This window comes from Macrosteles quadrilineatus, unplaced genomic scaffold, assembly GCF_028750875.1.
Source record: "Macrosteles quadrilineatus isolate MER2022 unplaced genomic scaffold, UCM_ALF_1.0 Scaffold_8__2_contigs__length_117827958, whole genome shotgun sequence".
Classification (NCBI taxonomy): Eukaryota; Metazoa; Arthropoda; class Insecta; order Hemiptera; family Cicadellidae; genus Macrosteles; species Macrosteles quadrilineatus.
The window spans coordinates 81003646-81020885 of record NW_026542601.1 but is presented as its reverse complement, the minus strand read 5'-3'; the positions used below and the strand labels follow the sequence as shown (position 1 = coordinate 81020885).

The 17240-nt window shown below is 36.9% G+C and overlaps 1 protein-coding gene across 2 annotated transcripts in view; it reads right to left on the bottom strand.

The window, feature by feature from the left end:
• The window catches only part of LOC128999711 (chitin synthase chs-2-like), a 62506-nt gene that overhangs the window by 21362 nt on the left and 23904 nt on the right, over positions 1-17240 (bottom strand). For both annotated transcript variants that reach the window (XM_054426353.1, XM_054426352.1), the window contains exons 3-12: positions 6564-6808; positions 5807-6100; positions 5157-5384; positions 4346-4545; positions 3552-3699; positions 3199-3401; positions 2285-2473; positions 1430-1694; positions 608-870; positions 197-407 (exon numbers count right to left, since the gene is read on the bottom strand). In XM_054426353.1, coding sequence (XP_054282328.1) covers positions 197-407; positions 608-870; positions 1430-1694; positions 2285-2473; positions 3199-3401; positions 3552-3699; positions 4346-4545; positions 5157-5384; positions 5807-6100; positions 6564-6808 — 2246 coding nt within the window. The remainder of the gene's footprint in view (positions 1-196; positions 408-607; positions 871-1429; positions 1695-2284; positions 2474-3198; positions 3402-3551; positions 3700-4345; positions 4546-5156; positions 5385-5806; positions 6101-6563; positions 6809-17240) is intronic.

The window sequence follows — 17240 nt, the reverse complement described above, 5'->3', positions numbered from 1 at the left end:
GTGTAGATTTTACCCTGCCAGTATTTTTCTAGCTGAGTTGATGAAACATTTAACAGAATTTTAAGTATTCTCAGAATGTGTAGAATTTTTTTTACTTTTAATTTATGTTTTTTTCTGTGACAGTGCTTCTACTAATTTTCTCCTAAAAGGCAATTCATGGGAACATCCTCTAATAATCTTAGACGAACTACATTACCTGAGCCAACAGGGTGAATACGGCCACAAGCTGCTCCTAGGTTCCTATTCTTCTTCATCAAGTCAATAAGCAGTCGCACAGCATGAGGTTGGAAGTCAATGTCTCCATCAAGAGTCAACAAGTAGGTGTTCTCTGCGATCACCTCTTTGCGCTCCACCGAGATTGGCAGTTCCATCAGTCGATGACCGAGCAGGTAGTACATGTACATCACCTGCAAACAATTGTCCTCGTCAAAACAAGATGAATTTTTTCCTAAAACAAAATTCATTTTTAAAATGCAAATCTCCAAATTTGTTATTTAAATCATGTTCAGTTTTCTATGCATTAAAATAAATTGGAACATCATTGTCAACCAAAAGTGTCCACAAAAAACATAAACCCAAAAATTGTACATACACCTTAACTAATTACCTGACTCCAGCGTTTCCTATGTCTGATTTTACTCTTGTCCTTAAGGTGGCAGATCATTTTGGTCTTTCCTGGTAAGGTCCAAACCAGACGTCCTCCGTACGGTGTCGGATACTTGGTGGGAGCTCGGATACGGATGTTAGTCTCGTGAACATGTGACGCTGCGTCATCAATGGTCGACACCAACAGTTTTACGAACCTGTTCACTTGCGACCAGTCATCGTTGACGTCACTGATCTCAAAGGCATCGTCAAAGAACAGATGTGCTAAAAAAGTGCATACAATTTTTAAATAGATATTAAGTACCCATGTTTTTTATGTTTTAATTTTCTGAAGAACATCTTACTGGTTTCGGTGTTAATAGGGAGTAATTGGTAGCCTAGCTCTTCTAGAATTCCTTTATTTATTTCATATCTTAATTAACTTGTTTGTGTCCAGAATGAAAATCCCTGGTTTTTACTTTACATGACTGTAACTGAGCGTTCCTTAAACTAGATCAAAGTTCATGATAATAGTACAGTATTACCTCGTTTTTACATATTTTCATTATGTTATTTATATTAATCTGAGTACCCAACAATGCATAAATTTATAAAAATCTATTCAAAAATTTCAGCATGTAATCAAATTAGTGTGTACTCAAAGAAGGGCGTTCAAAGTGTGGTCAAATTATCTCGGATCTAAAGCTACTTCCTGCTTCACCTGAAAAAGGAAATTTTGAAAATATTCTTCAAGCATTTAGACTCTTAAATAGACATATAACATTAATTTATAATCAATTTAGAGTCGTTTGATCATTTAGAGGCCAAAATTTATGTTATTTACTCTCAAACTCGTAGTAGTCAGGGTCCACCACCCGCAGATATTTCTGAGCGACTCGTCTCGCACACTGGTCCTCGTCCAGTCTCATGATACTCTTCAACATCTCCATCATCTCGTCACGAGTCTCGTGCCACATGGTCGCGCAGGCATAGATCCGAGTGATTGAGTCGGACTTCTTGACAGTTCGTGGTGTCGTGCTGCTGTTATCAGTGTGGACTGAGATTGTCTCGTAATACTCATCAGGGTCTTTCTCTCTGTCCGCTAGTTCCTAAAAGAGGAAAGGAGGTTTAGTAGGTTTTGTCCCAATTAGAGTTTCAGAAACACTTACTAGAATCATTCATTACATCGTTAATCGGTAGCTTTTAACAGTACTTCCTTATGGCGCAAGTTGTCAGCTAGAATTCTCTCCCCTTTCAGTTTTTTTAAAGTTGAATGTTTCTAAATGTAAACCCCCTATACATAGAAGGGAGGAAGAGGGTAATTCGGTACCATCTGTGTTGTCAGCTAGTTCTAACCCTTCTACTATCCCTATCTCTTTTAGCAAGTTTGGTAATACTGTACTTCCAAATTAATGCATACATATTTTAGATGTTGATAAGTCTGCTATGGTATCACAACTTAATTTTCTCTCTAACAAACCTGTTTGGCAACTAAAAACTATAGGGATGTCCCAACATACATGTTCATTAAACTAGTGCAAACAACTATGTGTTTCAAGTTTAACCGAGAATATACTTGTATGTCGGTTTGTTAGGCAGTCAACAAATGGGTCACTCCATTTAACAAGTACATCTATAGTATTCGCTATAAGATTTATAAACATATTTTCACTACAAAGTCACAATTTTCCAACACTACCTCAGTTTTGACATCATTGCCATCGTCCTTTCTCCTGTTAAGACCGAGAGATTGGTCGATGAGCAGAGAGTTGTACATCGGCAGAACAAACAACTTCTCGGTGCTGGCGAGACGTTCAATCTTGGGAGTCCAGATGTGAAGAGTGATCCACGTCTGAGACAGCAGCCACAGCAACCAGACCCATGCATGCTGTTGGGGATAAATGTATTGTGTTTATTCAAATAATCAACAGAAAATATCAAAATAGTTGTGTGTCAAAAAGTAAACACAAAACTCTACAGTTTCGTTTAGGCTTTAAAATGTAAAGATAAGATATTGAAAAAAACTGTAACAAAAAGTAGAGGGATCTCTTTAAAATCGAAATGAGGTTGCTGGTCGGAATCCAAGCAAGCTTGCTTCTGGACTTGGATGACATTTCTCTTTGGACTATCAATTAACAACGCTATCTAACAAAAGAAAGGCGTTAAATAGTAACGAGACCAGGTTTTTCAATTTCACCGTTCCCTTGGAGCAAATTTAAAGCTTGTCAATGGTGTGAAATCACACCAAATTCAATTTCGAAAGTGATTAATTCAGTAGTTTTTACATCCTCTTCTGGGGGAGGAAAAATGTCAGTAGTTGAAGGGTTGGTTCAGGCTGTTCTAGGGGTTAGGTAAGGTAAGAGTGCTGACACATGTTAGGGCCGACTATATTAAAGCAAAAATTGGGAATTACATATTAGCTGCACAGGGTAGTATGGGTAGCAAGGGCATGGACTTCTAGTTCCCTCTGGTGGTGCCCGTAATGGGTATTTTTGGATTGAGTGTTGATGTTTTTTAGTGTGGTCATTGCTGTTAATTTTATTAGTTTTTCAGTGAAATTGGTACCCTCCCTCACAGTTTTGAAGATAATATTTAAATTCTACCACCACTTACCTGTTTTGATATGAAGTCATTCAGGAAATACACAGGAGGAGACTCAAAGAACAGGTAGTCGGGGATGGTGTTGTGGAAGAAGCACGGGTCGTCATGACGCAACCCACACATGGCGATGAGCAGTGACAGCGTAACCGGGATTGTGAGGTTCACTGGGAAAGCGTAGCTGAAGCCCTGGATCACAATCTTACACGCAAACTTACCTGAAAAACAAACAAGAATTAGGGGTATCTAAAACATGGGTTGCACCACTAGGCTTGACAAGCACAATGTGTATGCATTAAATAAAATAATAAGCGTAATTGTATTTATTTTATGGAATTAGCAGGCATAGGCAAGAGCTATGGACTCACCAAAGATGTAGCACAGGTAGGCAGAAATGATGTGCATCAGTAGCACATACAGAGCCGTGTTGTATTGAGCTTCTATGTCAATGACTTCACCGGTGGGTGTGACATCAGCCAAGTCTGGTAAACTGGTCCCTCCAAACACTGGCTTGATCTGGGTAAAATAAAGACATTGTTATCCAAACGTTTTAAAACCATGTATATACGAATGAGCCAAACCAGCTGTATACCAGAATGTACCATACATACATCATCACAATCAATCTGTAGGAAACTTGAGCATCACCTGAGTAAAGCACTAAGGTGTTAATAGGTAAAACTCATTTTAAAAGTGTTGAAAAAGTTTGATTAAAGTGAGTGACAGGGAAAAATATTAGGTTGTACAGTAAATTATTCATTACTGCACAATATAAATAGTTTTTTTTTTTCTCGTGTTTTTTTTTTCAATCAATCAAGAAATTTATTCACACAATAATTACCAATACATAGGATACAAAAGTGCAAAAACCACAAATGATTTGTCTACACTAAAAATATTGTTTCTTATTTACCATACAGTTTTGTCAGTTTGAATCAGTAGCATGCAGTTTTATGAGTTCTTAAATTGTCTCTTGTGTCTTGTGTCTTAAATTGTTGTTATAGGCCAATGTAGGCCATAAGTCTACATATCTTGCTCACAAAATATTCTAATCAATTATCATACTATGATAGGTTTTTTAAACTACCCTATTATAGATAGGATAGCTTAAAAACAAAAATTGAAACCAATTCGCTTAATAATAAAAAAAGTCTTATTTTACCTCAGTAATCCTGATTTTGTGAGCAGAGAATCCAGCAGAAAAGGATGAGAAGAACTTAGAGATACTCTCCCCTCTGTATGCCACAGCTACAACGGTCAGAAAGAAGAAACTGAGGATCTTCCAGATAGAGATGAAGATGTAGGTGAAGTACCTGGTGCGCTTCAGTCTGTCCTTTATACGCCAGAAAGGTTTTGTGAACACTGTGAACAAAGACATAATTAGGTTATGACTGGAATTTTACATGGATTGATATTTGTATTTAATGGTTGCCGGATCAATCCTGAGAAAAGTCAGTACCTTTATGATGGTTCGAAACTGGACCCAGCTGTTCCTGATCATTGGGCTTTAAATAAATGATCCTGACTAATGAAATAGCTGATAGTCAGTAACAAAGCTGCACAGATCATCCCACACCATTATACACTCATCCTTCACTCATATTTGGGTTAAAATACACACATAGGTTCCCATCTAAAAGATTGATAATTGATGTATATACTAAATCACAAATTTATATTCATAATTGGTTGTTACCACTGACTAATGAATACTCAAGGTCTATCAATAGTCAAAGATTTGACTATTTGTCTTTGACGTAAACTCATGAATCAGCAAAACTAAATTTACACTGACAAATTTCAAAAGTACAATAAACTTTGATTATATGAAAAAATATCGTACGACAACAATCATATGGGTTTGGACCTCTTTCCCAGAAAGCGTTTGTCCAACACTCTTTCAACTCCACAAAAAACTTTCACCGCTGTAGACAAAAACAAAAAATAAATAATATTATAAGTTATGGACGCACCAACGACGCTGTTTTTGCCGATGAAGTTCTCCCACCAACCACAGGATATGCAGGCCAATGAGATAGGGATGATCCACAAGTTAGGGTGTTGTCCTCCCTCGAGTAGAGGCCACATGACGAAGCCTGTGGCCTGCGCTGCGATGGCTACTATGTCTACAATGGCCTTCATGTAAACCTCCGTCTTCTCTGAGCGAGACGTACAGCCCTTGGTGTTGCGGGAGAGAAGACCTGTAGAGCATTTGAGATTTGTGAACAAGGAAATTGTGAAATGGATATGCTGAAAAAGGAAAATATTATCTTCTACAATATGAGAGGGTTTTAAATTTTACTGAAGAGTGACACTGTACGTTTGTAGTGACTCATAAGTAACAAAAAATACAACTGTGATACAGTAAATATGCATAGTCTAATATTTTATTTTAAAAGTTTCTAAGAACCTGACATCACACTGGAAATACGTACACATTTCATCAGTGTGAGAGATCACACATCATTACTTTATTGAGCTGAACACTTTCCTATCAAAGCATTTATTCTTTACAAAATTAACTTAGTGCTTTTTGTGTTAAGAAGTTTTTAACTTTCCTATTTTGAGAACTCAAATAGTTAACATTTAGTGTAAGTATTCTTCAAATCCATCTATGACTCACTCAGCACAGCAGGCACAAAACAGACACAGTTGGTCAGCATGGCTCCCTTGATGGCGTCCAACTCCGGGAGAATGACAAAGATCAGCATTGCCAACCCAACAGTGTGGAGTGTCTCCATGATGAAGACAAAGAGGAAGTCGCCGAAGGGAGGCTTCCTCCAGGATTTGAAAAAGCATATCCTGAGGGACCTCAGGAGAGTCCCGACTTCCGGGACCATGAAGGCGAACAGAAGACACCATGTCCAGGCTACCCTCTCCTCTGGAGGGAGGTTGACTACAAACTGTTTGTCTCGTCCTGGAATACCATGGAAATCATCAATTGGATGTTTGACGATTAAGTTTTGGAAATCAAAAAGTAAAGTTTGAAAAGTGTAAACTGTTTACAATCATTAGATTTTATCACTTACACAGTAAAAGGGTAGGTATACTACGGTATAACTGACTCAATTTTTGATCATGAATTGAGCTACCATTACACTTTATATTTCAACAGTTTGGGAATTGGAGCTCAGCAGACATAATAACATATGCATCAGAGTTCCTGGATTATAAAATCACTGCAGGAAACTTCCTACAGAACTTAAAGTGGAATGTCCTAGGGAATCTCATAGCTGGCCTCTAGTTAACTGGAGATACTACGTTCAGAGCAGGATAGTTCTCTGCTCGGGAGAAAGAGATCAATAATTGACCTATGGAACATGTACAGTACACAACATGACCTGAATTTCCTCATGAAGAAATACACAAAATAAACAAACCTAAGTCTTTGTTGCAATATGGAACAACACGGTCTGGCCTCAGCTGTGAGGTCATGAAGAAGACAGATCCCTTGGCGATGACTCCACATCCCAGTACGATGACAAAGGTGACGAGATAAGCGATGACCTTCAGGATCTTGACAGTGAACTCCAGACAGACCTGGGACTCCATGGAGCCACTGTCCGACTTGGGCGGAAGGTCTCGGAAAACGTCCCATCCTTTGGTCTCCTGCACCGTTCGCGTGCTGGAACAAGAGTAAGGAGGTTAATAGTGGAAAAGAATTTTGAAAACAGCTGGGATTGCAGTAAAGACTGCATGATTGATTATTGGTCTACTTGGTAAGTAGAAGCTTTTTGTCTAGCATTCGCTGAAGTTTCTGTTTTAGACAGCTTTTAGGACCCACTTGCAGATATGTTGTACAAACAGGTTTGCAGCTGAGTTTGGCTGAGCTCTTTTGCATCTTGAAACATAATGCTTTCTAAGACTGGATTAGACAAAAATCGTTAAATTGAATATCACATACAACTTAGGCAGCCTTCGCACTAAAGTGATACTGTAACTTATTGTTGCAGTCAGATCTAACAGGTCTGATCATGGTAGGCCTAAATGTCTTCACTTTCATTGTTGATGCTAATTTCTTCAAACACCAACTGCAGATAGCGTTTTTGACACTATACGAAAGCTATAATGATGCACAAGTGGTAACTCTGATTCTTCAAATACCTAGATTGGTTTATATAAAGTTATGAGCATCAGAGACCATTTGTAGTAATCCAAAACTTGATAAGGATATGTATGGGCAAATATCAAAGGTTATGAATAATTATCTGTATAGGCCTACCATACGACCTAGAATAATTTAATCTTGTAAGGAAATTTTCAGGACAAAAACCAACCAAACTTTATCTACTGATTTTTTGTGATTTTAAAAATGACGTTCAAACAGGTTTACAAAAAGTGGATGGTTTGCTATCAACGATACTACATTTTAAGGGTGATCTACATTTTACATTAGCACGAGAGCTGTTTGCTATTCAGCCAGCTGTGTTGTTACAGTTAATGTTACTTTCACGTGGCCCTTCACCTACCCCCCCCCCCTCCTCACTCCTCGCCTTCGCCATGTTACACAACTAGTCTTGACATTAAACGTAGTGTATCACAGTTATAAACCTTCGTCGCTTCGTCATACCTTTATATATACCTTGCCGCAAACTGACTTCCCACACCAAAGTAAATGTTAATTTGTTAATAATGACGATCATCATTGACGATTAAATCTGTGAGGATTTTTATTTGACTAAACTCCATTATATTGTACAAATAACTTTTGATTGCTATTAAATTGAAATATTTGGGAACTGCCCGACCCCTGATTTTCTGTATTATCTAACGTCTTTTTGCCTCAGTGAAGGTTCTAGGACCTTGTCAAGGAGGGGGGATGATGGGGGTTTCACCAGTACAGGGACGGGGGTCCTCCTCCGGAAAATTAGCTATTTGTAAAGTCATTTTTAACATCTCGAACTGTGTCCAAAAAAACCTCCGTTAAGCTTTTTGACGACATGCATGTTTAAATTTATGTTTCAAGGCTCTTTGGGGGGTGGTTAAGCCCTATAGCCCCCCCCCCCTTGGAACCGCCACTAAGCTAATAACAAATTCAATCTGGGTTCAAAATTGATCCCGCTAGGAATCGAACCAGCTACCTTCGGATTTGAAGGCTAAGAAGTACTGTAACAACTGATGACGTCACACGCTTGTTATATCTACGAAAAAACTAGTGGTTTACTAGTAATAGAATAATATGAATAAATGAAAGGACGAAGAAAGAATGGCAATGTGTTACTGAAAGTCCCATGAGCTAAATATAATCGAAATATTAGAGCACACTAGGAAATTCAAAGTTACCATTGGGTAAATCTTATTTTTGAAGACTTGTGGACTTCAAGTATGTTCAGAAGTGTACGGTAATCTGTATATGATAGATGTTGTGAGAAAGTCAATCCGTTTGAGCCGCATATAAACGATGGACCTAGCAGACAGCATTCCGGGACTTGCTCAACGGAGGTTGCTCAATATGAAGTCATCGTAGCTGGTCTTGGGCTCATGAAATGTTTGACCCCTCTTCTGTAAAACACCAATTGAATCATACACTTCTCTGATTGGGGGGGAGGTCCTGTTAGTTTAGCGTTTTTGGGAAATTTTACTGACCAGCACGACTAATTTCCCCGTGTAAAATATGTTAGAACACTCACAGCTTCAAGAAGTTGACTCAAAATTCTAACTTTCGATTGCCTTTGCTATTCCAGTAAGTATTGTACTTGGAACCTAAGCATCAAATCCTACAAAACGACGGTTATGAATGCAAATATCCTAATTTTTATTTTGAAATCAAAAAGATACATATTTGCAATGTAAACCACCACCGTTGAATCTAAAGCTCCTTGCTAATTCTCATAACCCAATAAACTTATACCGAAAGTACATTTATTATGCAACTTTACCAAAATTAATAATATACGAGTGTTGTTATATCCGTGCTTCGCAACGGGAGAAGGACGGGAAAGAGAATTATGTTGTCATTTAGATCTACTTTATTACATGGTTAGCCTACACATATATTATTTATTTTAAAAACTAAACTTAATATTACTAATTTTACTTTCAATTTAGATTAGATGTTTACATTATCTAGGCAATCATCTAGGCTCTGTTGTGTGTTTTAAAATACTGTAACTATGGTGTAATTTCAAAAGATCAAGTTATTTGTGTAGGCCTACTCACTTTCAAACCCCGACTTATATGTAAGGTCAATGGATTAGAAGAAACGAACCACATAACTTATTGTGTAAATTAAAATGAAAACTATGAGAAAAAAACTCAACAGAACTTGACTTTCACTATTTTTCTTTAACCAAACATAACTCTCTTAATAACTTAACTACTAAAACACACACTTTTTCACAATGTAAATAAAGGACCATAACAAATCCTTTCAAGTTAATAAACAAACCGCTATTTCGATTAATCGATCAGCTGTTTCATAAACTTCGAAAGCATGCAAGATTACGATTTCGTGATGCAAGATGTAGCCCTTTGAGAATCGGTCTGTGGGGCAGAGACTTTAAGGAATTTGTCCATACTAATAATTTTCGACCTAACTAAATATTATGGCTTCATTTTCATTTTCTTGCCTGTTATTTGGTTGGAAGCCCTAAACGACTGCCACAAATTTTATTGTATGACTTTAGTAATATGCTAGATGTCTGTAAACGGTTATTTTTACGGTTATTATCTTTTAAGAGTAGACCTAAATTACCAAATACTTCTGTAAAAATGACAGTGGTCTCGGTATCCTACCTTATTCCAACCAAGATTTTCACTCCAACCTCCCAGTTTCTCCTGAACTTTAAACACTCTCGCTCTGATCTTATCAATCGTAATTGAACGGTAAAAAGTTCAATGACCATTTGCAGTCGTTATTTTAATCTAGCAGATTTCACAGTTCGGGAGTCCATCTCGTCTATGATTATCTTTCGACTCGCGGAAAGAGAAAGCGGAACCGATCCGAAAATGTGAATTGCCTGGTATTAAACGGGGACTATATAGCTTAGATAGCGAAAAACTATAACTTCGATTAGTAACTCCACATTCGTACAGGTAGCTTATAAATTTAAATTAATTAGTTTAGTAAACGTGTTATAATATAATTTAACAGGAAATATTTTATAATTAGGTTTCAAGCAACATAAGCCAATCTCAGACCAACAGAAGTGCTTTTTTTTACACAGATTAATCTGTGAAGTTTGTCTGTGTTTATTTGGCACAACTGTTGCGAGACACCCTGTAAGATTCGTGTTACAAGAGGAGTGGCTGTAAGGAACAGTTCCAATGGACGGATTTGGCCTTGGCTGAGTCTGGCTCGGGTTACAAGTCCTACAAGACAGATTCTGCAAGCAAAATTTTGCCACCAAATCTCCGCCGGTTACAGATTTGGTGGAAAACGTCATTCGCCTGTTGGGTCTGATGATGATGGAATAATTTGGAGTTACCAATCGAAATCGATCATCACTTACCATCTTATGTATTTACCATCTTTTGTGAGTAAACAGTATAACTTTTGAATAAATAGGCGGCAAACAGCTGTTTTCTGGACTAATTTAATGCGTGGAAAGTATAATAAAACAGTGTAGTGTGACGAAAAAAATTTATGGTAGGTTATGATCACATGGTGATGAAGATAATTTATTGCACACCCTGTGTATATCACAGGGTGTTCCTTAGACAGGCTGTTACCTAATACTCTAATTGTAACACTGTCTCTCCTTCCAGACTAACCAGCTCAGAGTTGTGCAACTTGCGACACTTCTTGCTCTTGTTAAATAACACACTTCTCGCATTGTCTCTGAAGAGAAACACAGCTGATTCTTCTGCCTAGGCGAGGGAGTGAATAATCAAACACAGGGATATAAATTGAATTAACTATCAATTCTTGGAGACAGCGGCGCACGATTTTGTGTGTATTTTAACCTTAATATGAATGCAATGTGTGGGGTGAATCTTTTATTCAATAGTCAATTAGTAGAATGGAGTGAGAAGATGGGTGTAGCATTAATGACTAGGATCAGCTGGTTCACAAGTCAGGAAAACTTTAAAAACTGCTGATCAAGGAGCCTCTCCAAATGATAAAAAAGCTATTGACTTTTCTCAGGGTCATATTGGTATTCGAGTACTAAAGCACTACAACGTAAAGTTAAACACAATAATAAAAATAACGTTAAAAATTATTTGGGGCAGTTAAATCATGATCCTACATAAATTACTGGACAGGATTTAAGAAAGAAATTAATTTGTTTGGCATTTTCAAAGAGTAAAATATATAGCTAACTCTGCGCATGCATGTTACCTTTCCAAAAGAAAGGGAAGTGTGTGACTGCCATAGGGTTTGTGGAAGGGGGAGAGGAGATCTGGTGAACTGGATCAGCGAGAAAGCGTATAGTATGTAGAGCCAGTCTGTGTAACACTTGCATAACATGGCTATAGTAGAGGCAATGGCAATACATCTAGAGCTGGTTACTGCAAGGCTTACTGGTGATAATCAAATCGGCTGACGCAAATAATTCATTGGATTTTGGATGCTGAAATAGATTGTAGCCAGTATTTTTCTTCAATTAGATAATAGTTTAATGATATGGGCACACTGCTGTCAAATTGGTTATCGCTTGGTTATTAAATTGTTATATTCAGAAGAAATAAATAATTGACATTAGCACACTCTATCGGTGGCTTTCACGTCCATTTTCATCCTACGTGGCTTCAGCTTTTACATGGGAAATGGATGTACTTCCATCAATAGTCAAAGAAATTTAGAGATTTCATTTTAGCTTAAACCAATGTTTTCAGACATTCTACTCCAACAAAGTGTACTGTAAGTGTAACAGTATAGCAATGCATGGTAAGCAAGTATTGAGTGTTTGTAGAGTTCTGGAGTTCATTGTATGTACCGCAAATGTGCCGGGCTGTATACTAGTGAAAGTGTACGAGTACTATAGATCACAAGGTGTGTCCACAGTTGTGTGACAAATCGAGTTATCTGCACACGATAAAAAAATAAAATGTTGTTAAAACAAGTAAGTGGAACTTATAGAAGCAACAGTTATTTAAATACTTTGTGTAACCCGATATTCTATGAATCGTGTACCGTAGATTGATGTTTCTCGCCGGATTACGGTAATATCTGAATTGGAACTACCCGCATTTGAAATTTTTGTATAATAAACCCATGCGGGATATTTAGATTATTTTATCTTCGGGGACCACGAAGATAAAATGTGCCATTGATTTCTCTTCGTAGGCTCTGAAAATAAACTAGTGTATAATTGGTATTTTGATTGAAAGTAACCCGGTAAAACACGTCAGAAAGACTTGTTTTATTTCCCTCCTTGCCATTGTGGGCTGTAAAATGAATTACTAGCGTGGTTTTACATGTTATGGGGTTACACTATCGCATATTTCCAACTTTAGACTCTCCCTAGTGCTACACTTCCTACCCTCCCACCTTCCACTTCCTGGCTGCCCCGTGGCACCCCTTGACCTTTGCCCAGGGCTCCGCCCCGGCCCCCGGCTCGGGCGTGCCCAAGGACGCCCGGTGTTCCGCTAAGCTCCATATCTTGACCCTCGCACCGCCAACGCAGCAATGGACTATGGAAATGCTAGTTTGCAAACCGCTACTATAAGTAGAAGCTAGAGTCAATTTCTACACACGGTAGTTTTGTTCCAAAAAGGATAAAACTGCACACATTGAACTGTAGGGTACTGTTTCGTAAGATACATTTGAATAAGGAGGCAGAAACGGATTTCTACATCTTTGTTGATAGAAACCATTTTCCATTCTCTCGCCGGAAAGACGGGTTTAGATCATCCATATTTAGGTAAGTTCTTGAGAAAACAAAGGGAGGTATTTAGCAGCGGAAAAAATATTTATATTGGTAGCTGTGGAACAAAGGGAGGGAAAAAATAAGTACAACAGTGTATTTTTAGTTGAAAAACTCGAGATGTATGAAAGAACCGATTCGGATAATGTGACGGAATTAAGTAATTAATTAATCATCCCATTCCCAATTAAACTTAGAAATGTTGATTTGCCATGACGAAACCACCATAGTCTAGAGTTATATCGTTTATAGTTTTCACTCAGAGCCTGAATATATAAGCAAAACTTAAAAAAATATAGTAGATACTGGGGGACCAGTATGAAACGTTTGATTTTATCGTCACCATTTTACAGAACGCTAAAGCCTGACTATTATTTTATGAAAGCCCTTCACAAAATGAAAGCCCTTCACAAAATATGAGGAAATGCAACATAGGGTTGACGCAAAATTAAAAAAAACACTAACGTTCAAGGAATTCGCTGAGTCTTGTGTGATTGTGAGCAAGATTGCGGCTAACTGTGTAATATATCTTCCCACAATGGTAACGCCGAAGGAATTCTGAAACTTCGGCCTTGTGAAGTTGAACTTCGCAATTCCGTTTGACTCAACGGTCTAGATACCGGGTGTCCTCAACCTTCCCCCCCCCTCCCCCACAACATGGCGTCTGATTGGTTAACAAAGGCCTGATATCACGACAAAGTGGGTGCGACACGACGGAGGTGGTGAAATATATCTGGCGTCTGACGTTGCAAAGTCGGATTCAATGGACAAATTGTGTACTTTGGAATCAGACGATTTAGCATTAACTTTGTACTGTACAGCCATCTTCTGGCGTTTTCTGGTGGATGGGACTCAACAAACACTCTCAACTAGAGGTATTAGACCCCTCTTGGAACGCATCTCTATATTTACAAGAGGTTTCACTTAAAAGATGTACCACCGCTTTTGGCTGATAAGAGGCTTTGTGCTGATCTACGTTATTACGTATTAGAACCTTCCTGCAGAATAGAGATGCTGTATTGTATTGTATGAAAGATTTAGGGAAAAACCTAGTGAATCAACGCGTATTACACAGGTCGACCGTTAAAGTCTCCAGATTAAGTATTAACTAAGCACTGTACCAGTACGTCTTTCAGTGTCACGTCTGCAAATAATTTATAGTTATGCCTGATTGAAAGATGTGCATGACTAGATTAACTTTACAATTAAAATATAATTAAAAACTGGATAAACTGGAATAATTTTATAAAAATAATTTCTAGACTCGATGGAGTCTAGAAATTATTTTTATAAAATTATTCCAGTTGAATGAAGTTGAATGAACCAGTTTATTTATTTATCAACTTATGTTTCTCTGCTGATAAGTTGATAAATAAACTAGGATTGCTTTCAGAGCGGTGAAAGCCAGTTGAGCGGAGAAAACTTGTTTTAATATTTGTGTAACTAACTAAATAAAAAAAACAATATATGTACTAATGCTTGTTTTATTGATTAAAATTATAATAAAAAAGTATAGATAATTTACCTCTTGACTACATCTTGTTGTGATTCAGATAGGCTACCTCTTGCAAAAGTAGATTAAATTATAATCAACGAGATTTTCTTGTTTATTAAAATCATAGGAATGGTTTAAACGTTTAAAAGAAAAGTATAGAAAGTTCAGAAATAGGCTACCTTATGATTCTCTTGTTTACATTTTTCTTGTAAACAAAAAACTGTTATAACTACTTTAGTCCCATAAGCCTAATGTTAAAATTTTGAAATTTTAAGTTCGTTTTAAATTGCATAATATTATCTAATAAAAATTAGTTTGTTTACAAACCATCTCATTATTAGTCTAAGTAGTCTTGTTAAGTTTGGCTGAAATGTGTTCAGCCGTTATTGAGTGATGGTGTTATATTGTTTTTATTGAAGTTGATCCCATAGAGCTTAACCAACTATTCCATTCCAAAAGATAAAAATTATATGGTGCAACACAAATAAACAACCCGATTACCTACCTAGCCTATAGCCTACACTTTACTTTCCTAATCTAACCTTACTTCAAAACACTTAATGTAGTCACGAATACTCATAAACCCCGACCTACCTCCCCACATGCCTAAATTAGATCAGTGTTCAATCTGCGTTTTATCAATAAGTGTAATAACTTACTGTACCGTCGATGTAATTCAACATAATATAACCTATGAGGTATTATCGGATTAAATACTGATTTCGATGCGGTTCGATATATCGCTTATTAAATCCTGATTTCTAACATTGGCTGTTTCTAATCAGCTGGCAACACAAATAGGTTCCCAAGAAAGTAGTCACCGATCCGTATCCCTCCGCTCCTTGTTTATTCTCCGCGCATTGAGAAAGTAGTTCCGTATATTTTCTCGATATTCAGTGAATTCCGCGCCTTAAAAAAATGTTTTAACGGCATTTTCTCGTTCATTAAAATCATAGGAATGGTTTAAAAACGTTTAAAAGAAAAGTATAGAAAGTTCAGAAATACCTTATGATTCTCTTGTTTACATTTTTCTTGTAAACAAAAAAACTGTCATAGCTACTTTAGTCCCATAAGCCTAATGTTAAAAATTTGAAATTTTAAGTTCGTTTTAAATTGCATTAGCATTATCTAATTGAAATTTGTTTGTTTACAAACCATCTCATTATTAGTCTAAGTAGTCTTGTTAAGTTTGGCTGAAATGTGTTCAGCCGTTATTGAGTGATGGTGTTATATTGTTTGCATTGAAGTTGATCCCAAAGAGCTTCGCTCGCTTCGCTCGCTCCGCTCAATAAACTGGTTCATTCAACTTAATTGTTAGAAACTGCTAAAAAACTGTTATTAACTACTTTAGCCTATTAATAAAATAGTGACGTTCAAATTGGAATTTTCCAGTTACGGAGAAGAAACATACGTGTTATTCTAATTTTCATCCTTATCTATCAAATTCAAAAGCATTAAACAGTCTAGAGCATCTTCTAGCAGCGTATGGCGTCGAACCTCTACTACCAAGGCATTGTGTGATCCAATTAATCCAGGACTAAGGAGACAAAGCCTGTAAGAGTGACTCCTTCAAGGCCGCAAGATGGCCTCGCTCCTTCCCGTTACAGGAGACTATAGTAGGCGCCAAATATCCTGGACACTTACGAACATCTAACCAAATACTTGCAAAAAAAGTAGGAGTGGGCATAATTTGTTCATACGTTTACATCTTAGATTTGTTACAATAAAATGTCACATTTCGTCTTTAAATTATTTAATTAATTTGTCTCGATTATTTTCGCAGTATACTACAATAAACCTAAGGCCAAATCATAATACGCAAAAAATATTTATGTATAAGCAAATGTTCCAATTTTTGTTGATTCCAGGCTTCCTTTAAAGGGGTTTGCTCAACTGTATAGATTTCCCAAGCAGAATACTTTGTAAATATACATTTTGTTTTATATTGATCCACATTCAAAATAAAGGGCTTAAATCTATACTAATCTATTACACCCTAAAATGGCGGTATAATCCCTAACTAGCATCTCTAATCAAGAATGATATATGTAGTGTTTGTGTGACTAAAGATAGGGAATAATTACTTCCCAAAATGGTTTTTAGAAAAGGGTTTAGTTCAATATATGGTTTGTTCATGTAGCAATTTCACGAGTAGTTATAACCAACTGAATGGACTGAAGAATGACAGTTATTTTCTCCGTGACGTTTATATACGTTTAGTGCAAATTTTCAACAATTTGAGGAGCATGGTGGGTTGAAAAACAATTAATAGCGCGAAACAGATGCCTTTCGTGCCAAATTCATACTTGCCAATCCAAGTAGTGCATGTAAGTACTTAAAGACTGCCTGTTACTATTTCATTAGCTTTCCATGTATTAAGATAGTTTGTCAAAATATATTTTGAAGTTGTACATCTACTCATAAACTAGTAAAACGACTGGTTATTGCTCCGTTGTAAGACAACGTGTGAATTAAAGCACAGCTTCTATCTCAGGGAAATGTTTGGGAACTAAGACAAGGCTGAGGAATGCCCTCAATATGTTTAAGATCAGGTCGTCTATGGTTTTGGTTCAAGGTCATTAAGTGTAGATATTTTTAATTAATACAATAATAGTACTCCAACACATAGTTTAAAATAACATATACGTTTGTCTACCGATCACTAATTAATGACAAACATTGGTTTAGGAACTAGATGTCAAACCATCCCTATATTCTGGATTGATAACATTTAGGTTATAGACATTTACGTA